The sequence below is a fragment of the Talpa europaea genome (assembly GCF_964194135.1).
Source record: "Talpa europaea genome assembly, chromosome: 4".
NCBI lineage: Eukaryota > Metazoa > Chordata > Mammalia > Eulipotyphla > Talpidae > Talpa > Talpa europaea.
In genome coordinates this window covers 86,846,186-86,871,337 of record NC_140070.1, presented here as the reverse complement: position 1 = coordinate 86,871,337, position 25,152 = coordinate 86,846,186, and the positions used below count along the sequence as shown (strand labels likewise).

At 33.3% G+C, this 25,152-nt stretch overlaps 1 protein-coding gene across 5 annotated transcripts; it reads right to left on the bottom strand.

Annotated features, from left to right (window-relative positions):
• Window positions 1-779: 779 nt before the first annotated feature.
• Window positions 780-24,952, bottom strand: TFG (trafficking from ER to golgi regulator; the record flags this gene model as incomplete). Of its 5 annotated transcripts, none has more annotated exons than XM_084230977.1 (7): window positions 780-1,156; window positions 4,406-4,504; window positions 10,857-10,997; window positions 11,714-11,881; window positions 15,792-15,938; window positions 21,816-21,899; window positions 24,757-24,952. In XM_084230977.1, 7 exons carry the CDS (start codon window positions 24,938-24,940, stop codon window positions 780-782), a joined length of 1,200 nt encoding a protein of 399 aa, XP_084087103.1. The 5 variants fall into 5 exon arrangements, with proteins under 5 accessions (XP_084087103.1, XP_084087099.1, XP_084087100.1 ...); XM_084230973.1 differs by having other exon boundaries at window positions 10,869-10,997; window positions 24,757-24,940; XM_084230975.1 differs by lacking the exon at window positions 780-1,156 and adding an exon at window positions 1,780-1,940 and having other exon boundaries at window positions 24,757-24,940.
• Between the last annotated feature and the right edge of the window lie 200 nt (window positions 24,953-25,152).

Genomic DNA, 25,152 nt, shown 5'->3' with positions numbered 1-25,152 from the left:
GCTTACCTTCAACATGGCTTCAGTTTTATCAATGCTACCTTTTTGTATTTTTCAAACAAGTATAAACCCTGCAATAAAGAGATGTAGTTTTTTTAAGAGTATGTTCTTCATTTCTGAATGGTTCCTCTCTATAAAGAAATTCAAAAGGTTATTGAGTATCTTTTAAATACTCTATTGTGTTTATGTCCTAAACTAATCTGTGAGATCTACTTTAAGCCAATGACTGTTAAATGCATTTCTTTGAAAAACACAAACTTAAAACATCTATACTTTAAAGACCAAAACAACAATAAGGATTTATTTACTTTTTACTCATGTATATAAATGACTGAATTAAAATTACAAGACTACTAATGGATTCAATTATCTTTATTAACCTATCAATGTTACATTTTATACATAGCCTCTACCTGGCTTCTCAAAAGGATCTACTTTAGTACATCATGTTAATAGTAAAAAGCCAAGATGGCTAAACTTCAACCTAGCATTTTAATATCCTCTGGAAAAGGCAAGCTAGAAAGTCAATCACTTATACACATTTAAGAGTAGTGTTCCAAAATAACTAGGAAGCTGCTACACTTAAGCAAAGGGGGGAAAATATTTCATTTTGGTCTTTTAAGTTCCAGCAAATTATACTTTCAATTAACAGCAACAATAATATCATAAAAAAAATGCTCTGCTTTTTCAATTTCTGAACTTCAATACAAATTAAAATAGTATTGGAGTCTCTTGGGAGGCAAATAGCTAGCAGCTACATTCATTGGTGTAGCTAAAACTCTTTATCGATAACCAGGCCCAGGTTGAGTATATCCCTGACCAAAGGGAGGACGGTTACGTGCAAAAGGGTTAGGCCCACTTGGAGTCATGGTACTTCCTGGAGGTGGAGTAAAACCTGGTCTTGGTTGATAGGCCCCGGGCTGGCTTGGAGCCATTCCAGGTTGTGAGGCTGGCGCCACAGTATAATTAGCAGGCTGAGAAGTGGGGGCAGCATAAGTTTGTGGAGGATAATTGCTCGCCTGGTACTGCTGTGGTGGTTGCGCAGGCAGTTGTTGAGGCTGACCAGAAAAGGCAGGAGCTGGTGCCTGGGAAGTTGGTTGCTGACCATATCCTTGGAACTGCTGAGGTGGTTGGGGTCCAGTCTGCTGACTATAACCTGCTGAAAAGGCAAAATAACATTCATATCTTATTTTTCTTTTGGTGACAGTTTTCCAGAGAATACCTTACTGTTACGGGCCAAAAATGATGAGAAATTTAACAAACTATTCCCAAATACTTAACCAGTAGTAAATACCGTCATACAATATTTCAAGACCAAGGAGTATCACAGAGGCGTTTGCTAGACAATTTTTTCAAACCCTCTAAAACTGAAACCACTCTGTATCTGTATATTTCATTACAGCTGCTTCTAGACTACGTAGTCCCTGAGAGCAAATTTCTGTTGTAGCTTAACTCCTAGCATAAAAAAAGATGCTAAAATGATAAAAGGCAGGAATTAATGCAAAAGCTAGTCAGTAACCTGTTTTGAGGGGAGGCCTATTTAACACAATACCAAATAATGTCAGAATGAATATTTTTTAAATGAAACAATGGTGCTAACAAATACATCTTACTGTGCTGAGAGACTTTAAGGTGTATTCATCTACACAAACTAAGCCTTTTAAGAATAAACATTAAGTACCCATTTTTTTTAACAATCCTTAAAATCTTGCAACTTTTAGATTTGGTATGAGTGTTTTTGCCTTTACAACACAAATTTTTGACTTAGCAGTAACAGCATAACACACAACAAGTATACTATATTGCCCCATAAAATCAAAAGCTGTATTATTTACCAGAATGTAAAATTTTTTTAAAGAAAGTCTGCTCACTAAAAACTTTTATCTCTACCATGAAACACACCTGCAGCTACTTGCAATGAAACCTCTCCATTGACTGGAATCCTGTCAGCATTAAATACCAGATACATAAGAAAATTATTAAAATATGTACAACCCTGCATTAAAAAAAAAAAAGGATTGAATGAATTTGAGTATATTCTGAACTCACCTTGAACCTGGGTTCAAAATTTACTCATGAAAGAAAGCTTTTTGATATAGTCCATGAATAAAACTGGAAAAGGTCACAGAGGGAAACTGGCAAACCAACAGTGTCAAAGATGGTCCAATGTTACCACCACCACTTACAGTCTCCAAGCAGAGTATTTAGTTGACTATTTCCATATCTCCCAATCAAATTCAAGTTATAGGACTAGTGGGATCAGAAATACAAAGAATAATTTGAAAAGAACTAAATTGTACTCAGAGTAAAGAACCTGACTCAAATCATGTAAGAGCAAGTTTAATTTTTAAATAAGTATCTAATGCAGTTTACTCATGTAGCATCTAAATACTAAAGTCAATTCATGATAAAAACTTGCATATCATACAATTTCCTACCCTCTACATGAAAAAAAAATTTTTTTTTTACTGTTAAGTTTCTGGAGAGAGTGTTCAACTTTTATACTAAAAATGCCTAACTTAAGACTGCGAGTCAAAAAAAAAAAATTGCTTTTCATCCCAGCAACTAAAATCTAAACTGGCTTAATATGAGTTGGGAAGCAACCAGATTCTTAATTATTTCTCAAGAGAGAATAACCCTTAAAGGTCTTCGGAAGTCATTTCACAAGCAGCTTGTTGGTCTTTAAAATTGTAGCAATGCTTCTATATGTGTCTACAGTCACCCTCCCTTGAAAAATTAACTTTGGTTAAGAACACCAAAACTGCAAGAAATGGAATTGTTTTTTAAATAAATAGGATAGGACAAGGGTTCATATGGCCCACAAAGCATAAAATATTTACTATATAGCTTTTTATGGCAGAAAAGTCCTCAACTACTGGTCTAGGTTGGAAAATGCTATTGAGAAAGTATACAGGGGTCTACCTTTTCCTGAATGGCTACAAATCCTTCAATGCATCACCACCTCTCTAAATTCTACTTGCCTCATTTATTAAAAAAATGTCTGGGACAACATCAGTGGTCATCAACCCTGGCTGTGCTTCAGAATGACCCTGCAATGCTTTTAAAATATCAAATCATGAACCCCCTTCCCTCCCACCCACAATGAAACAAAATCTCTGGAACAAGCACCCAGGTAGCTATAATGCAAAAAGCTCTGATGATTCTGAAACACAATGAGGGTTGAAATTTTCCTGGCTTTGATAACCAGATGTATACTCAAATATACTCCAATGCTACATTTTCTATACTCTAGCATCTATTGTTTCTAAATTATATAATTTGCTACATTTTAAAGGATTTCATACTAAAAATATCCCCCAATATCATAATCCAAGTTTAAATTTATTTCACCTATTTTATATAATTAAAAAGTATCAGTAGAAGTTAAATCACATTACAGAAAATACAGTCCAAATAAAAATTGCTTGTATGTATTATAATATACCAAACTCCAATTAGTGATAGAAGTTTAATGGCCTAGTTAAGGGGATTGGCTAACTTTTTCTGTAAAGGGCCAGACAGTAAAATATTGTAAGCTTTGTGAGCTACAGGTTCTCTCTTGCAACTACTCAACTGTCATGGTGCCAAAGCAGTGACAGCACAGAAATGAATGGGAATGAATGTGATCTAATAAAACTATTTACAGAAATGAACGAAAGACCAGATTTGGACGTATGGACTAGAGTTTGATGATTCTTGCTCTCTTTGACACTTCAAAACTCCATAAAATAGAATTTGGTTTAGATAGCAATTTATGTTTAAGCACAGCTGAAATTATGATTTTTAAATGTTTGGCTGTAAAACAAGAGCTCATCACAAACCCTCTCTCTGATGTAACAAATATTAAAATTACTTGGATTACAACCATAATGTTAACAGTGCCACACATATAATTTTCAGTGAACAGATAGTAAAATACCCAGCATGCCTATTTAAAACAGCTATACTTAATGGTTTTAGTTGACAGAATTACATTTTTATTTCTACTTTTATGGCTTGAGTTTGGATATTTTAAAAACATGCACAGCTTAAATATGGTTCTTATTTAATAAGGTCACCTTTTCATATAAGAGAAAACTATTTTTACAGGTACTACAAGTACACTGGGATTAAGTGTTGCATACAATGGGGAAAAACTTTGCATTTTTGCAGTTCTAAGTCAGACTTATATTCAAAACTTTTATACTAAAGTTATTATATAATCATGTACTATGTTTTATTTGCCCTTTGGAAAAATGAAGTGTTTACTTACAATAAAATATTTATGTAAAAGTTTTTGAAAAAAATACTACTTACTACAGTGGTGTAAATATTACAAACTAAGGAATTAAGAGCAAGGGCTTAAATTTAAATGAGTATAGAAACAGCTCAAAAACCATGAGCTAACTCCCTCTGGACACCTGCTCACCTGAATACTGAATACCATACTGCTGTGGTGGCTGAGGTGGTGCCTGCGGCTGCTGAGCACCATAGCCAGCCTGCTGTGGGTACTGCTGGTATATCTGACCTAAGAAAGACAAGATGAGGAAAAAAGACAGGTTTAACTAAGCAGAGAGAAATATTTTTAAGGCACATTTACATTCTCTCCGCATCCAAGCATATAAACACATAGTGTAAATCTGTTCCCTTTTAAGTGTCTATGAAAAGAATGACCAACTTAAAGAGTACAGCTTGCTCTGCTATAGAGTAACTGCAGAGAACTCTAACCCACAGCAAATAGTACTAGTTGTTACTTTGTAAATTCAAGAAAAACAAAGGGTTTCAATGGCCGACAGATATGTACTGATAATGTTCAGTAAAAATTGAAAGAGCTGAAAATCAATAAAAAAAAATCTGAGAAATGGGCCAAATCATTGGCAGCTCTTAAATCTTTCCCAAAACACTACAATCATCATCTAAAGTTTTCAACCTTTGTTACCAAAAGAAGGGACTCTTTAGTAGTAAGAATTTACACATCTTAACTACTAGGCCCCAAAAACACCTTTGGCATTTAACAACTATTTGACTTTTTTCCAACATCTGAATATCCTATCCAATCACGTGGACTCTGATAAAGCCTAAACAGTTTCTCACTACACTTTTTAATAATGGCAAACCTGTTTTAACACTGGCAATGTGTTCTTGGAAATGGAAATCCTATTTGAACTAGACCAAAGATCCTCTGGATAAACCTTTTATACTGTTATTACCTGTGATTGCCAAATAAGGATTTACTGGTTTGTGTCTTTATCATCTCTACTGTTTTTACAGTTCCAATGTTGGATTTAGCTAGCTCTAATACCTAGGGTAGCAATAAAACTTGCATTTTAATATCTGGTTAGTATTCAAATTTTTTCACTAAGTTTATGTTCACTAATTACTTGAAAAATTTTCAAACTGCTATTAATCAAAACACTATTAGTAAATAGCATACACAGCATGCTCTAGGAAGAAAGATAATTACTGAAAAGTAGTCACCACATTAACTAGTTAAAAAAGTAGTCACCACATTAACCAATGAAATTGAGCTATAGTAGGCAGCTAGCACTCTCAGGCTGAGATCAAGATGAGTCCACTCTATGAGACTGGTTGCTCAGTTCAATGTACTATAACGCTACATGAGATATATACCTGTAATTTATAGCCAGCTTATTTTCTAGCAAGAGTTGTGGCTTTTCTCTTTTTAATAGAAATATTTGCTTACCTATTTTTAAGCTATTAATCCTCTTCCCAAACACCCAAAGAAAGAAACTTCTACAAGTTTCTTAAATATTTTCTTAATAGTTTAAGACAAAGGCACTAAAAGTTAAAAAAATTTAGATACCACCTTAGTCCTGGGTTGTACTTCATACCTAAATTTTAGAACAGAAGTGACAAAAATCTGGCACAGAAATACAACCAAGAAGGAGAAATATGTGTAGCATACAACAATCGATTCTTATTCTTAAAATTCAAATGATTGATCTATAATACAAAAATGAGCAAAGAACAGGCAAAAACGTCAACCTCAACAGCAATCCCTATTCTGGTATCTATTTCAGATGCACAAAGACTATGCCATTTATCTGGCGTCAACATATTACAGCTAATAAAAACCACTGACTGGAATATTTGTAACTCTGGAGCTTCACTTTAAAACGAGTTTTAAACACACTTCTCATAATAATAATATTAATTCAGTTACCATCAAAAAGGCTGAGATTAAGGCTCTATGTGGTAAATTTTTGCCCATAATGATTCTATGAACTCACTCAAAAGAGCAACTATTATTAAAGGACTCACTTATATAATGGTGACACTGCCGGAATTGTACTTTGCTACACTGAGTGGTAGCCAGTCTCTACCATGACCCCTACAGACTCTTGCACCTGTATAGTATATGATAATGAGTTAGTATCCTTATCGCCATAGAAATTAGTAAGATTAACTCCACAATACAAAAATGAGCTAAGAACAAGCAATAAACCACGAGTATTCATTCCCTCCCACACTGTGGGCTGTCCTGTATTCCAATAGAATACTGTAAAAATGATAAATTTTTGAGAAATGGTCAAAAAAGACAGTTAACTTCACCCTTATAATTTCTCTTTATCATGTGCTCTGGTAGAATTGAGGCCTCCTACCAAAAACAATGTGAGGGATTATCTTGGAAAAAGATGTACCAGTTCCAGTTAAGCTTAAGATGACAGAGACCTGGAGTCAAAACACAAAGCTAACATAGAAAACAACCTAAATGCCCAACAACAAATAAATAAAGATGTGGTATGTATACACAATGGAATACTGCCGTTATTAAAAAAAAAAAAAAAAAAAAAGATGAAATCCAACCATTTACAACAATATGGACAGAACTGGAGACTGGGAGATTGTGCTAAGCAAAATGAGTCATAGGAAAAAGAAAAATACCGAATAATTTTACTCCTGTGTGGAATATAAACAAAGCAAAGCACAGGAACAGACAAAAACAAAACCCTGAAATTTGACTGTAGAACTGAGGCTACCAAAAGGGGAGAGTGAGCTGTTTGGAGAAGGGCATAATACTACAATGGAGGATTATTAAAGGTTTGTTGGAGGGCATAGTATGACAACACACACTTGTTGAGGTGTTAACTTGCCTAAAACATACAGTGTTACAAACCAACGATACCTAAATTAGTATAATAAAAAAATTAAATTTCAACTGGTTAAAAAAACAGCAACATCCCAGCTAAGCTGCTCACAGATCCCTGACTCAAGCCTAGATGTGTCTCTTTTAGTATCATGTTTTGGGATAAAGTGTTATAGATAGCAATAAATAATATACATAGTTTTGACTATTGAAATGTATTGTGGTGACAGATAATGGAAAAAAGAGAAGGCAGATAATCAAATGGAAAATGTTAACTTTGTTAGATTCCTGATGTAAATAAGCTAACTAATAATTATGAGACAATTAGGGAAATTCAAATATAAATGTATGTCAATATCAAGATTTACTACTAATTTAGTTAGCTGTAGTAATGACATACTGGTTATGTTAAACAGAAAAGATTATTATTTAAATATGCATACTAAAAAATTGCATGTCATAACATGTAGGATGTGATTTGAAATATTTCAGCAAGTTAAAACACAAAGAAAAGCCAGGTTAAAAAAAAAAAAGCCAAAATTACTGGTAAGTGTTGAAGCTTCATGACGGATATATGAAAAAGTAATTATTCTGTATCTACTTTTGTGCCTATTTCAAAATTTATATAATAAAAGCCATTTTAAAAAACAAGCTTATTATATTGGCATATGATTTTACAAATTTTAATTATATCCCTTTAATGTTTTCAGTTTATCAAAGAGCAATACTGCTTAGTCTCTGATACTTTTTAGTGCTCTTCTCTGTAACTGTACCACTTATTTAGGATTTTCACAACTACTCCAATTTACAAAGTTTCCCAGTAACAGAGGCACCTGCTTTCTCTGAAAAAGGTTATTATCTATTTTGCTTCACTTTATGATGCTCAACATTTTGTTTACCCTTTTAAATGAACACTGTATTAAAATCCTTGCAAAAAATGTACATTTCCAAGGTCCCTTTTATGGAGTTTAAGCAACCTGAAATTATTTTTTTCTAAAATTATTTCATGTTCTATTATAAGCTATTCCTATGTTAATCATTAAAAATATTTTTGCTAATAGTTTATAATGAGCAGTTGAGCTAACAAACTTAACAAACTGGTAATGTAAGAGATTCACTATACATCATTCATCAAACAGTATTCATTAATCTTCAATAAATCTTGGGAATCTATAAACAAATGATATATTAATCTAGAACTGCGCTATCCAATACACTAGCCAATAGGCACATATGGCTACTAAGCATTTGAAATGTGGCTACACCATGATATGCCGTGTGTTTTGAAGTGTTTCAAACTAGTGTCATATCCTAGATTTCCAATATGCAGTAAAAAATTATAGAACGTAAAATATTAATATTTTCATGAATTACCACTTGTTGAGACACCAGATATATCTGGTTAAATAAAATGTATTATTAAAACTAATTTTACCTTTTAAGCTGTTGTGGCTCATAGAAAACATTAAATTACATATGGCTTCTGCTGTATTTCCTTTGGGGAAGACTAACCTAGTTATACCAGAATGCTAACCTATTGACCAATGTCACAAACAGACCTTGAAAAAAGCTTACAATACCACCCTGCATATCCAACTGTTAATTTTGATGCCTCTGGAAAAGGGGACAGAGGTAGAAAAGTTTTCTAATTTTCACTGCATACCCATTTATATTTTAAAATATTTACATTTTTGTGAAATAATTTTTAATTACTATAAACCCGAGAGAATAATCTGTATAAAGGGACCAGCCTTAAATCCCTTTCTTTATAACTGAATAGTAACTGCCATTCTCAAACAGTATGCAGCACTACTTAAATACATATTTTTAAAAAAAGGGGGCTATTTCACTTGATATATAGACATTATGCTCCCTTCATAGTCAAACTCTGCTTTTGCCTGCCTCTTCAGTCCACTTCTATGGCAATCCTACTTTGTTCCAGTTCTAGCAATTGTATTTTGGTGCAAAATTGATAGAGAAAAAGAAATTTTGATTAAGCAAAAAGAAATTCTTCCCAAAACATTCATTCTTTAGCAAAATGCTAAAGTCCCTTCTAGTCCCTGTGACTACCATTCATCTAATCGAACAACTCTAAAAGTACAACTGTTTCTACCACAGGATGACAGAACTCTAGTAGTGCTCAGCTCATTTCAGGTTATGCTTTTTCTTTTTTCAATAAGATGGATAAAGGGGGCCTCCCCGGTGGCGCAGCGGTTGAGCGCTGGGTTACGAAGCTGCGCACAGCCTCTGCAGCGCCGGTTCAATCCCCGGCTGCTCCCCGGCCACCGGAGGAGGGTCCCACATGGCGCGCAGACCTCTCCTGCCGCCCCGCTGCTCCCCTCAGCAGTGTACTTCAGTCCTTCTGCCTGCTCTGCTCCCCGCTCTGGCTCTGGTGAATTCTCTCACCCTCCTGCGCTTCTGACTGTACCCAGTGCATGTATAAACAAAACAAAACAAACAAATAAATAAATAAATAAAGCATGCCCCTAAAAAAAAAAAAAAAAAAGATGGATAAAGGCAGTCACTTGCTTCTGGTGCTGAATAACTTATTTCTTGTGCTGGAAATACATCATTCCACAACCTGGTCCCTTTAAACAAATAGTTAGAGCACCACCTGGTGTTTGTTTAAAAGTGGAATGTGTAGTTTTAAAGATCTCTATATGCATGGGCAAGTCACAGAAACGAGATTTTAGTATCTGAAAAAAATCCCAGAGATCAGTAACTACCTTAGCCATATGTTCTGCACAAGGGTTCAGCGAGGTACCCCAGTGTGTGCTGTCATGAGTTTGTGATTCTTCAATCCTCTTCAACCATTGCAATGACCCTTTTATCTGTTCTAAATACTGAGCTTTCAAGTTATATTTTATTCAGGACTAAAGACATACTTTTGAAAGCACTTTAGTTCAATTTTCACAATTAACAGTGAGAGAATATCAAAACTCGGAGACTAAATTGCTCAAAGACAAATCATTTAGGGAATGCGTGATTTAAAACACATTCTGATTACTGCAAAGAAAGAAACCTAAGTACAATGTGATAGAGATTTTATCATGACTGATTATTCAGATCATCTCTATCTTGTTCTTCTTTTTCCCTACAATCAATCTTTGTCCCTTTTCACTTAGCCACCTGGAAAACCTCCTATAATCCTTTACACTCTGAATGTTATTAAAACATTACCAGGTGCCCAAAAGAAGTATTAAATGATGTTTTGAATATTACTGTATTAAAGTTGTATCCTTTTTTAAAAGAACAGAATACATTTCAACAGAGAAAAAAATACATTGTTTTTTCAACAAAAAACATTGCTAACTATATAAGAATATAATGGGCTATTTATCTTTCAAAAAAAAACCCTATACTTAAGTTTTATGCTTTACCTCTATTTTTGTCTCTTTAAATTAAATTAGAGGGGTGGGAGAAGAAAAAAATAGCATTTAAGTATTGTATGAAATAAAGTGTCACTTTAATGGGTCACCTCTGGTTATCACTGAATCGTGATGGGAATGAATCCTTCTGACCTATCACACTTTATTTATATTCATATAAATACTTTTCCAAATATCATTCTTTCCAATAATCAGAAGAATATTTGACATATTATTCTATTGTTTTTAACCCAAAAATATACTGTATCAAGTAAATAAAATTTTTCACAACTATATTCACAGCATAAATGTATATGTAAATTTTTTACAATTACAAACAATGCTGCAGTAAACATTTCTTCACATGTACCTTTCCATACATTATGTTCTAAGCTCTAGTTTACCTTCACTCTGACCTGCTTGTGTCTGCGCTCCTGTATATGGTGGCTGCTGCGGTTGAACACCTGGTGGGTGAGCAGCAGAAGAGGAGGAAGCAATGCTGTCAGGCGTTCCTGAACGGTCTTCTGCAGGAGCACTTGGTGGCCCTGAATGGTCATGAAAAGTCAGTCAGTTCCTATTATAAGATCTTCCCCCAGTAAGATCAATTAATATGTTTGGTTACGAGAACTGAAGTACTATAGAATATATATATATAAAAAATCACAAATGCAGCCTTTTACATGAAATGTACATTATTTTTCCCTTTGCGCTAGTCTCTTCAGTATTCATTGCTACAACTGAAAACCCTTCCCTATAAAATGTGGAATACTATATTCCTGGTTTCTAACATTCCCCTGCAAAAACCAAAACTTATCACCGCAATACAAATATCCTGTACCTTATACAATCTGCAATCAAAAGAATCATTCATTCTCCACAGTCCATAAGCCAAATTCAGTCTCTAGTTTAATATTCGAGGGTCCAAACAATATTTCTCACAATTCCTCTTCTCACATGCCTCCTAATCAATTCCTACAATGTATCTAATACTTTTTCTGTTTCTGTTACTATTCCCTCCACTGTCACATTTTCACATATCTCAATATATCATTCTAATAAACCTTTCACCCATAAATATTTCTTCCAGGGTGCTAGGAATCAACTACATTTTAATCTAGTTGGTGCTTTATGTAAACATATACATATCCAAAAATTTATTGAACTGACCACTTAAAATTTATACACTTCACCATATCCAAGTATGCTACTAAAAATGGAAGGAAGAAAGAAGAAAGAGGATGGGAAGGAGGAATTAACTTACCTGAAATCTGATCATCTGTTAAGCCAAATGCTGACATGACATTTTTATTGATTTCATCTTGGTTTTTTAAAGGATCAAAAGCTGACATACTTGCTGCCATAACCTGAGTAGACTGTTTTCCAGAAGAATCAGAAGATGCAGGCTTTTCTTCCCTCCCATCCACACTATCTATAAAAGGAACAAAAATATGTTTACATTTTATCTATACAAAATAAAATAAAAAAGCATTAAAATAGGTAAATATATATGTACATATAGTCTGAAATGTTAGGAATAAGTATATCTGAATATATGCTTCTAGAATATTTTAATTCTTTATACTTTTAAATTTTTTTATTTTATAATAAAAGGTTTTATTATTCCTATAGAAATACAAGTTAAATATTGTTTCTTCAAACAATTGTATTATCTACCTACTTCTCTAAGAATTATTAAATGAACAAAAAACATAAAAGCAGCTTAACCGAGGAATATTTTATTCTTTTTTTGGGGGGGAAGGGAAGAGACAGATGACCTAAATCCTAATATCAGATACATATTAGGCACTAATGATTTATTTTTTAAAAGGACAAGAAACTTAACTGAAGTTATGCCATCAACGTCTGTTTTATTTCAACTTATCAATGAGTAATAGACCGGAAATCTCAACCTAACCAATACACAAAAAGCATGTTTTTAATTTTCTTTCTCCCTTTAAAGTATTCATTACTCATTAAATTACTGATTTAAATGAAATGATGTGCCTGGGATTTGTTTCAAAATAATAAGGAGCTGAGGGGGTATGGAAACAATGTGTGAGTGGACAACATGGTACTGATAGTTGATAATTTTTGAAGTTGGGTATGAATTCATGGAATTCATTATAGTAGTGTGTCAGGTTTTGTATATGTTTATATTTATCCATAATAAAATATTTTTAAAAGCAGAAAAGTAAAATTTTAAACATTCTAAGCAGCGTAAATTTAAAAGCAGGGTTTTCTTCTAAGGATACCAAAGTACTCAATAGGCATTTATACTACTACTATGTTAAAGAAAAGGAATTCAAGGAATAACCTACAAGTAGTAAACAAAAGAATATTGCTAACCATTTACTAAATTAACTGACAACCAATTTTTTTTCCTGTTATTGAGTGGACAGCTAAGTTGTTATTACCTCTGTTATCAAGAGTATTTATACTGTAAAAAAGTGTAAGCAGCATATAAGCACAGTGGGCTTGACGTTCTCATTCATTCCTATCATTTTGCTGGGTACACTAACATTTCTTCAATTTTAGAAGAAAAGTCCTATTAAGTACTCCCTTAAAGTAAGTCTACTAGACAATGACATAAGGAGATGAAAAGACATCCAAGCTCATGGAAGAAGGAAATCAGTATAGTCAAAATGACTATTTTATCAAAAGTGATATATAAACTTAACTCAATCCCTAACAAAATAAACATTACTCAAATTGAAAAAAATCACAATTTATACAGAATCATAAAAGGTCTCAAGTAGTGAAAGCAATCCTGCAAAAAAGGAGAGACATAGAGGCACATCACCTGACTTTATAGTATAAAGCAACAACAGTAATTAAAACATTATGGTATTGAAAAAAAAAATACACATAGATCAATGAAACAGACTCAATAAACCCACATAAATATGTATACATATATATCTACATATATATAGTCATTAAAAAAAATGAATGGCAGCAGCTTTTAACAGATAATTAAACAAAGAGGATATCCAGAAGGCCAACAGATAGCATAGAAAAATGATGATCATCATTTTTTTATTTCAATTAGAGATGGAGGTCAAACCTACAATGAGATACCATCTGACGCTTGTGAGAATGGCATAAAATAAAAAACAAAAACAAAAACTCCAAGTGCTGGGAAGAATGTGGAGAAAGAAGAACCCTATTACACTGTTGCTGGGTATGTAAACTGGTGCAGCCATTTTGGAAAGCAATCTGGATTTACCTTAAAAGAAAAACCCAAAATGGAAATACCGAATGATACAGCAATTCCACTCTTGGGCATCTATCGAAGGAAAATTAAATCATCAAAAAATTATATGCTCTACAATGTTTACTCCAGCATTATTTGCAATAGCTAGGACATGGAAACAACCTAAATACCCACTGAAGAAGGTTGAATCAAGAAGATGTGAAGATGTGGTATATCCACACAATGGAATACTCGTAAGAAAAAATTAAATAATCCATTTACAGCAAAATAGAAGACATTCAAAGCAAGTCAAAGACAAATATCAAATATTTACACAATAGACAACTAGACAAAGCAAAACACTTATAAAAACTAGTAGACATTAATAAACAGTGAGACTTCTGAGAATAAGAGGGAGAGGGTGGGAGAAAGAGTCAAAGAGTATAGGAAATAATGGTGGGAGAAAAAAATTTAAAAACCTTTGTACTTTGGCCCTACTGTTCCTAATTCCCAAAATATATTTGTTAAAAAAATTATAAGAAAAATAAAAGACTCTTGTACATGGAAAAGTTCCAAGACTCAAAATTTGGTCTGTCTGCATGACAGGTTCTGGGGTTGGGGACAGAGGCAACTTAAAAATAAAAAAATAAGCCCACCACTCACCAATCTCCCTTCTCTAATTCCAAGATCATACCCCAAGAATGTATCACACCAATCTTATAAACTGCTCCCTCACACCTAACATTACTATGTTCCTCTGCATATACATCTTTTCACTTATTGCAAACTAAAACACAGGCTACTATAATAATTTCTGCCCAATACTGGCCATACCTGTTGAATTTTGATCTAAGTTTCGTAATATTCTACACAGGCTTAAATCGTCTGAAATGATATGCTAATGTTTTGCTAGCATATAGCAATTCTTCTGCAAAAATAAACAGGCTTTCTTCAAATCCTTGACCTAAACTTGGAGTTTTTTTCGTTTAGATAGGGTGCAGAACAGGCAATTTGCTTTGACCTGTAATATAAAAGGTTTCATCATAAAGATATAAGGAAGACCTCACTAAACTATTTCAGCAAATGTCCATTATGTTCTGAACTACAGGGCTGGAACTAGAAATTACTACTCATTCACCAAATATTTGTTAAGCCATCTACCATTAACACAATTCTACATGGCTGGAAGAAGTGGGGAAGAAAAAATCACGGAAAATGCATCTTTAACTAGTTAACTTAAAGAAAATTCAAAAGTTTTAATTAAATGGGTCAAAAAAATACAGTATCTCAGAATCTAAACATTGCAAGAATTTACACAATGCCCCTTTTCCATAAAATTGTCTATTAATAATTTACTCTATAAAAATTACTATTTCACAAAATGAACAGGTTTAGTAAGCATGTGAAATGTGTATGTAATAGAAAAATTATAAAAAGAAACCAAAAAACCTTTAAAGTACAACATCGAAGAATACTAAGTTGTAGAAAGCAGTTTTTCAAATCAACTTTCAAGTCTTAATATATACTTAAAACTCATTCTGTATTTTAAAACATATTTCATTCCAAAATTGTATGTCGACTCAAATTTGTCATTTTTATTTTAATATAAAGAGTACATGTAAAATGGGGGAAATCAATTTTTCTTTGTATATTACAAAAATTAAAAATTGTGTTTAAGATAAATTTCACAATACATCATAAAAAGGTACTAATCTAAAATTATCTTTTATTTGAAACCACTTCATGTATTACATGAAAGTCACGAAATGATTTTCAGTTCCTAAATCTCATTAGATATCTATTTCTCTGAGAAGAGTTCAAGAATCAATGGGATTTAAAAATGACCTATACGTCATAAACCCAGGAGTCCAAGGTCAATTGTCAAAGAATCAGGAGCACTTGAATAATGGAATTTCCAAGCCCTGCCCTCCAGTAGATTAATGAAGTATGAGACTCAGGAATTGATGTAATAAAACCTCCTGATGAACAGTCAGATTTGGGAATACAATATGAAAATTAGCATAGAGGCAGGAATAAGAAAGGGTGACTGTGTCATCCTAATTCTACTAAGGAAGTTTTTAAAAATATCTGCAAAAAAGATATAGATATAGGAAGAATAAATCAGAATAAAAGACTCATGGACTACCATTTTCAGGAATATTGGTGGAAGGTCCTGGTTCTCCAGGTGGTTCCAAGCTATCCAGTAAACGATTCACTTTATTTCGAAGTTCTATCAGTTCCCGACGAAGATACTTCACCTGACTTGATTCAAGGGGTCTTGGCTGGCCATTAACTGGAATAAAAACATTAATTTGTTTAAGATTAGAAAATGTTCTTGAAAAAGTTTATCAACAGAGTAATATCCAACAAGGAAAAAAAAATTTTTTTTTTAAAAAGCAAAACAAGGGCCTCCCCTGGTGGCGCAGGCAGTTGAGCGCCATGCTGTGAAGCTGTCCACACAGCCTCTGCAGTTGTGGCCAGCCAGGGAGGGTCCCACATGGCGCCCACTGCTCTCCTCAGCAGTGTATTTCATCAGCCTGCCTGTTCTGTTCCCCGCTCTGTCTCTGGTGAATCTTCTCACCCTGTACCCCAGTTCTTGTATAAATAAAAAATAAATATTTTTTTAAAAAAAGGCAAAACAAAATCAAGCAAGAAATCTATCAATATCATTTAAATGGTAATTCTTTTTAAGGCAACGATTCCTTATTGCTAATAATTTACTTTTGCGAAAAAAAAAAATTCATCAATTTTTGTTGGTGCCAGGTGCATGGCCTATGACCATATTGGTAAAAAGGTTTATTAGAGGAATTGGACTAGAATAAAACATATTAAGACCTATTTATTTTAATAGAAATTACGTGCCTTTTATTTCACACTCATATTCTTGAACTAATACTTTATTCTATACATAAATGTTAAAAAGGGATTAACTAGAGTGATAGATACCCCTACTTTTAACCTAAAGTAAAAGGTTAAAATAACTGACCTAAAAAGTAACCTATTACAAAAATGAAGAATTTATTATCTACATCACCACTGTCCTTCAAAGCAATTACATCCAAAAGCAGTTTATGAGCCACAAAGTCAAAGATTATCCAATAATACATTGGGTTTTGTAAATTTTTTTTATGGTTTATTTTTAATTTTTTTAAAAATATATTATTTAAATATATTTTACATCATTGTTCATTTTTTTTTTTTTTTACAATGCTTGCTTTCTTTTCTCAGATGTAGTCCCCATCATTGGGTTTATTTTTAATGAAGGCAACATTTCCTCATTTAACTGCCCATTTTATACAACCAACCTTCCTCCAGCAACAAAAATTGGTATTCAGAAAAAGATGAAACAAGGCTCCAAATGCAAACCTCAAGACAGGAGCTCAAAAATTGCAAGAATTGAATCAAACTAAACTGTTTTATGCCCTGCTAGTATACACTTACACAAATTCTTAGGGCACTAAATTAGAAAAGGAAATCTATTCAAAAATAAAGGTTCCTGGAATTCTTTGTCAAATGTGTTCCAAACTTCAAACTGCCAATATTAGAAGAAAATTCACAAGTATTTAACATACCCCCTATATAGCTGTGAAGAAGTTCAATATAATCTCCAACAGAAACTGTTTAATTATTAGCTTTCACTGAGTTTTACTGGTTTTTCTCTAATATCTGAGAAGAAAAACCACACCTGATAGCCAGGAACGCCTAGTGTTGCTACAAATTGGGCTGGTACTCGAGGTAAAGAAAGATGTCTTTCTGCTGAACAAAAACACTTTAAAAGAACACCAACATCAGAAAAGATCACTCTCATAGTAATAGATCAAAAAAAACAAACAAAAACAAAGATTCCATAATCATGTGAGAACTCGGACAAAAACAAGATACTGACCAAACCACAAATATGAGCAAACATCCACCCTACCCTGGTTAATATGATGGGCTGTGGCTGTTTTACCAATTGCAGTTTTAGTCTCAATTCATTCCTTCCAACCTTCCAGATTTAAGATACCCAATCATAGCACCAACCCCACTTCTTGACAGCATCCAATCTAGAGTCACACACTTCCTTGAACCTTATCCCAAATCATGTAACACAAGCCCAAGATGTGTGAAAAATCCTTTCTAACACTAAAGCATCTCATTGTTCTCCATTATGTTCATTCTTCCTCACTGCACTGAGTTGATAAACCTAACTCTGTTTCATCTTTGACTTGTTATTTAAAAGCATGTTATCTTTATAAGCATAGTGGGTATCTTTTTTTGCTCAATAATATATCGGAGTTCAGAGAACATGACCTCTAGGATATTTCTTCTCTGACACTAAAGATTTGTTGGAAGACCTATTATATCATCAATTTTATCAATGGTCCTTTGCACTAAAAAAAAAAAAGTATACCTTCCTGTCAAAATCACAAAATCAAGTCTGTTTTCCGGTTTGTTCAAATTTTCTCTGTCATTACTAATTTGAGCTTGCTTGATCTGGTTTTGAGAGAAAATTAAACACATGCTCTTGTAATTATTTGATTTTCCTTCGCCAATTTTTTCTTAGAGAAAACTCTAAAGCTATGCTGTATTAAGTGCTCAGAATTATTATACATTCCAGTGAATTATTCTTTTCATCATGAAGTGACCATATTAATGAAGTTTTTCACTTAAAGTCTACTCTGTTAATATTAACTAGCTTTCTTTAAGTTTGTCTAGTATGTCCTTTCCTAATCCTTTACTTTCAAATCTGGCATAAAAATCTTTTACTATGTCTTTTATTATCAGCATGTAACCAGATTATTTTTAACTCCAATAAATTCTTTCTTTCAACCTTCGCAGTTAGTATTAGTACATTTAAGTATATTGCGATTAGTATTTTATGCTTTCCATTTATCAAGCATTCTCTCCGCTTTCTTTTTTTTGTCATCCTCTGATGAACCAAGCGGTACCCTTTGTTTCCTTCTTTTCCCTCTTCTGGCTACTTCTAGTGTTTCAATAATTATATTTACATTTTAAACATGAATATTTCAATTAAAAAAAAAATCTACTCCCAAACAACACAGGCCTTTAAAACAATGCATGTCCTATTATCCCCTCCTGTCTTACATAAAACTATTTTATACTCTTAAAACTATTGTTGCTATTGATAATCAGTACTCATTTAAATTTACCAATTCACAAAAATTTGTCTACAATTTCTTGCATCTTTCACGACACTCTTTTGGACTTGATTTTTTCTTACTAAAGAATCACTTTTTAAAACTTTTTAACAAGGGTGTATGAATCTCTGTCTTTGAAAATGTTTCTTCTCCCTTATTCCTGAAGTTTAGCAGACTACGGAATGCTACCTTTCTAGTTATTTTTTCAGTTTGAAGATATACTCCACTGTCTTCCAGCTTATTTATCATTATGAAGTCTACTAAACAGTCTAATTGTTTTTGTAGCTACGTCTAAGGTTATTTTTATCTAATTTATTTTCCATTTTCATGACAATATACCCAGTGGTGATTTATTTATTATTTATTTCTTTTAGAAAGAGTTTTCTTTTTTTTTTTTTTTTAAGATTTATTTTTATTTATTTATACAAGCACTGGGTATAGTCAGAAGCCACGGGAGGGTGAGAGAATTCACCAGAGCCAGAGTGGGGAGCAGAGCAGGCAGAAGGACCGAAGTACACTGCTGAGGGGAGCAGCAGGCGGCAGGAGAGGTCTGCGCGCCATGTGGGACCTTCCTCCAGTGGCCAGGGAGCAGCCGGGGATCGAACCGGCGCTGCACAGGCTGCAGGCAGCTTCGCAACCCAGCGCTCAACCGCTGCGCCACTGGGGAGGCCCCAGTGGTGATTTATTTTTACTTATGCTGCTCAGGATAAATGCCTCCTGTATCTGAAGGTTTATAACTTTTATATAATTCTGAAAAACTCGTCAGCCATAAATTCATAGTTATTATCACTCCCCCTCTCCTTTTTCCTTCTTTAAACTTACACTGGTTATAAGCTGGACACTCTCATTGTCAAAATTCCTCTCATATTCTCCACCTCTGTGTTTTTGTGCTTTATTATGAAATTGTTTTGGACTACCTACCAATTCAGATATCCTCTTCAGCTGTGACTAAACTTCTACCTCCCCACTTAGTATTTAATGACAACGTTTGTATTTTTCATTTTCAAAAACAACCTTATTTTCCTTTCAAAATCTCTTTTCATATCTTTGCTCTTATATTGTTATTTCTTGTTACAAATAGTAATTTTTAACAAATTTTATAGGTTATCACTTATAAATTCTTAGAAGTCTAATCCTATTAGTTATATTCATTCTCTGTTGATTATGCGGACTGTTTCATGCAACTTACAATTCTATTTTTTATTTTAAAGATTTATTTATTTATTTATACAAGCACTGGGTACAATCAGAAGCATGGGAGGGTGAGAGAATTCACCAGAGAGAGCAGGCAGACTGACGAAGTACACTGCTAAGGGGAGCAGTGGGCACAGCAGGAGAAGTCTGCGAGCTATATGGGACCCTAGCCGGCAGCTGGGGATCGAACTGGTGCTGCAGAGGTTGCGGGCAGCTTCACAGCCCAGCGCTCAACCACTGCGCCACAGGGAGGCCCAACTTATGGTTCTAAACTCCAAGTTCATCAATTCATCAACCAGATTTTGTCTGTGAGAAACTAATGTAACCGAGATTGAGAATGTATTCCTCCAAAGAGATTTTTACCTAAGGTTACAGCTATCCTTCTATGTAGCCATCTGGGTTGGAATTCCCAAATTGTGCAGCTTGCTTAAATTTAAATTTAATCCACCTAAGGACCACGGTTCTGAATCCTTAATGGAAGATTGGCCAACTCCTGGCAGCCCAGGATATGAGTTTCCTATATCAATTCCTTGACTTTTTCTGCATTGAGGGAAGACTTTTTTCTACAATACTCTTTTTAAGAACAGAAGTCACTGAGGATCTAGACCCTAAGGTCTATACCATGTGGACATCAAAGCCCTTAGATTATGAAGACTAAAATCTTCACCATTACCACCAAGAGCTCTGTTTTGGTATTTTAAGCCCCAGTTTTTAACTACATCTATTTTTTGGCCCCTGAACTCTTATCTTATTCTCCTAAGAAAGCTCAGGTATACAATTCAAAAGGTAAATTTATAACTGTTTATGCTGCACATCCCAATGTTCTTGGAAAGAGGGTTTTCAGTTTGTCTAACCTACTCGTCAATAATGGCATATATTTTAGATTCGGTATTATATTTTTTAAAAAGACTTTAAAATGCTAACAACAAATAAAAACTTTTAACTTTTAATTTTTTTATTTGTTTGCATTTTAAATCTGAATCATATTAATCCTTAGAGACAAAATAGACACAAATTAAAGCAACTGATCAGTTTTTTTAATACTAAATAAAACGTCCAGAAAAAATTGTTCATTTTACTTTTCACATAATCACTTTAACCCTATAATCGAGCACAAGGGAATATGGTGATAGACTACGGATGTTTCAGTGGTGGGAGAACTATGGTGACCATACCTGAAAGGAAAAATCATATACTGTCCAAAAATCAACAACGATGTAAGAAAAAAAGTACTACATTTAAAAAAGAAAAAGAACATAGCAGCCTTAAATAAAGAAAAAAGAAAAACAACATCTAAAGTACCAGGTCTACATGTTAAGGCCTGATAAAAAATAAAAACATGCTACATTAGAGAAATCAAGTATATATTCTTAGAGAATTCAATAAAGGCAGTTTTAACCCTGCTAATATTTTCAATCCTGGAAATGACGTATACTAGTGACAATGACATAGATTTTTAAGGTAACTGAACAGATGAAGAATTTAAAACATTCCTACTTTCTACTGATCTTTAAAAAAAATATATAGTCAAGCCTTAACAATCAAAAATTCAGTTATGGCTAAATTAAAGTAATAATACTCTAGTAAGAATGTATATTATACCTGAGTTGAAAAAAACAAGCAATTTTAAGACACTCAATTTTTAACATACATCATTTTCTTAAGACATACAAAGCCAAAAGCTTCAAGTAATCTAATACTACTCCTGGAATTAAGATAAGCATCTTTTTTAAAAGTTAATGCTTAATTTTGAATGTTTAAAGGGAAAAATTCACAATGTTTTTAATAAAAATGCAGTGAATAAAATAGGAAGTATCAGAAAGTTTATTACTTACCAAATAATGTCAGTTTCAGTATCCTACTACACTGAATTGCAAAGGAAAGGTCAGAACTATCAAAAATTGTTATAAGATCTCCATCTGGAATGAAAAAAGAGAAACAAGTTTCAGACTTACATCAGCGGTAAACTAAGATATACATTAAATTAAAAATTCAAATTTAGACCACAGAACTCAATTAGAATCTCCCATAAAAACTTTAAACATTAAAGGATCTGAAGTGATTTGTTTAAAAAATACTAAATCAATTTCGTTTATTACTTATAGGAATGTATTTGTCATATCCTCATAAGAACCAAAAACATAGGCTAAGGTTACTGCAAAAGCAACCTTTCACTAGTCATCAGCTGGAAACTCATGATAGCAATATCACAAATTATTAGTTTACATTAAAATCTTTCCATTCCAAAAAATGTTAATATATTTATCAAAAGTTAAAGTAATAAGATTCTCATGGTTCAAATTGTAATTTTAAGTATAGTTAAATGCCATTGACACAAATGGGAAGACAGTCATATATTACACTAACTAAAAAGGTTGCAAAAGACGTGCAGAATAGCATTAATGAACAAATAGACACTGAAGTCTTTCCAGACACGGACCATTTTCAATACTAACACGAAAACTATCAACTCTCCCCATAAAAAAAATTCATATACACCAGATTCTGAAATCCCCTAGATTCCAAGAATAAATAACATTATAATTAGCATATTAATAGCATGTTTTACAAGTTTTCAAAAAGCTAGGAGAAAAAACGTCTTGAGAGCTAGAACAGAAAAGCAGTCACTACAAGGAGCTGATGAGCCCATCTCTGTAGGTATCTTCCTAGACAGTTGCGGGGGAGGAAGGGGGCAAGTTTAGTCCTGGGGAGGCTGACAGGCTGCTCCAAGGATACACTGTTACACTAATTTTAACACAGATTAGAAACATTTATTTTGGACAAAGGTATGACAAGAAAAGCTCTGAGGAGTCTGTCATTGTTTTTAACTCTTTATAAACAGACTTACCTCTGTAAACAAACACCTCTAATGTTCAACATTAGGGATTCTACTTATCAACACATTTTTAACAAAATTAAGTATAAAGCTTTCTGTAACTATAATTTTCTGATTTCTACCAACAAAAACCAAAGTATCTCTGATGGCAGAAACTTCACCTAAGTCAACCCTCTACCATAGTGGCCAACATATGCTATGGAACACAAATCTGTGCAATTCAAAAAACTTAAAAACATCATAAAAAAACAAATTCTAAACTAGAAATGGAGAACAAAGTTTCAACAACATGAACATTCTAAGTTAAAGGTCCACAAACTGACCAATGGATAAATCCCTGCACTTACAGGACTGAAAACTAAGGATGGTTTTTACATTTTTTAAAGATTTTTTTTTAAAAGATGTGACGAAGGCTATGTGACCCAATGTTAAAATATTTATCTTTTCCTTTAAAGAAGTTGACCCTTGTCCCAAACAAAAATGAGGTAAGAGAAAGCCAGTTAAACAATGAGTTCAGTTTAGAGCAAAGAATCTCAAGCAAAAAACAATGTTGAAATTTTTAGCTGTAAAATCAAAAGATCAAAGTGATCAAATTACAGTAGAAATTAGGAAGTCAAAGAAGTAAAACTAAAGGCTCTGTGAGTCAATACAAATGAATAGAAAAGAGAACAGAAAGTTTATTGTTCCTTAACATGGGTGTTCCTTAAAAATTAGTTTTCAGTGCTAGATTATATATTGTAAAAAAGAAAGGATTAGACCTTTAGGCCAATCAGATTAACTGGCCAGATTAGCTGATTATGGGTGATTTATATCCCCTTCTAGGATAAGTTGTTAGAAAGTGGCTGCCCAACCAGGACCACGTTTCCCAATCCACTAGAACCTCAGCAGAGTCATGTGACTGGGATCTGGCCAATGTGATATAAGCAGAAATGCTATGCCCACCAAGGCCCAGAGAGTACAATCTCCCATGTGACCTCTATACTCTGTCTTCATCTGTATGCACTTCACTGGAGGCCAATGCTAAGGTGAGCTTGTAAGCCTTGTGTTGAAGATCAGTAGCTTCTGTCAACTTGGGTCCCTGAGTGATTTCTTAAGTGTTCAACCACTGAGATTCAACATTTATATTTTAACATTTGGCATAATTGTAAAGCAATATAAAGAAACAAAGAAGCTATGAGAAGAAAATGTAGACAGTGGTGTCAAAAATGTTAAGGGCCAAGAGTATTTTTTAAATGATGGTATGGATAACAGTGCCAAGTATTGAAATCAGGATGAAACAGACTGAAAATAAATTCAATAGTGATAGTGGTAACCACCTTAACAACAATTTCAGCCAATGTTAACAAATAAGACAAGTCAAAAAGAAAATAAAATAAAAATCTACTACTGTAATTCCACTGTTTGAAGTGGAATTTCAAGACAAATCTTAAAGAAAACTCATCTCTATAAAATTGTTTTGTGGTCAAATGAGTCTGAGAACACTGCATACTATACATTGATAATGTACATGAGTATATTACATGTTCTGAAAATACATATAATAAACATACTTGCCTTTATTTAAACCAGCTTTCCCATAGTTGATCACAAATTTTTTTTAATTCAATATTTACTGACATCCCTTCCACAATGAGAAATATAAGTGAAAGACTGATTTTAAAAGAAAAAAAAAAGGAAGTTGGAATTGCATGGGTTTATAAAAATTGCATGAGACAGCTTCTGTTTCTTTATGTTGCTTTAAAAAACTGTGGGAGTGTTATATCCTTAACCTCTCCTTCTAAGAAACGTACCTATTTTTAACTTATAAAAAAAGAATAACTACATAAACATTGAGTAAAATAAATTGGACATTCAATCACCATAGACCATATTTTTTTATTCCGACAGTTCAATGAAAAATGGGCAAAACTTTTAAAAACTATCTTTTGAAACACTCTTACCTTCATCCTTATATTTTATTGTAACTTCATCATTACTCAGAAGTTTTCCTCTGAAAACTCGCTGCATCATTAGCACTAACTCATCATAAGTAATATCTTCATTATGAATGGGAATTCGTCGAATATCCTCCCCAAGTTGAGCTTTGATGATTAGCTTCCCACTGAGGTCCAACTGTCCGTTCATGGTGGACTCCAGGATGTTTTATATATACAATTCTAGGGAAACTGATAAAATAGTTTAAACAATTATAAAATATACCTTAAAGTTGAAAAGCAAAGGCCTATAAGAATCTAAGAAGTTCTGGTCCTCAAAAGAGATTCACAATTCCAAACTGACCCATATTCTAGTGAAAACTGAAGCAACTTTATTATCCACATAAGATTTTACGCATATTA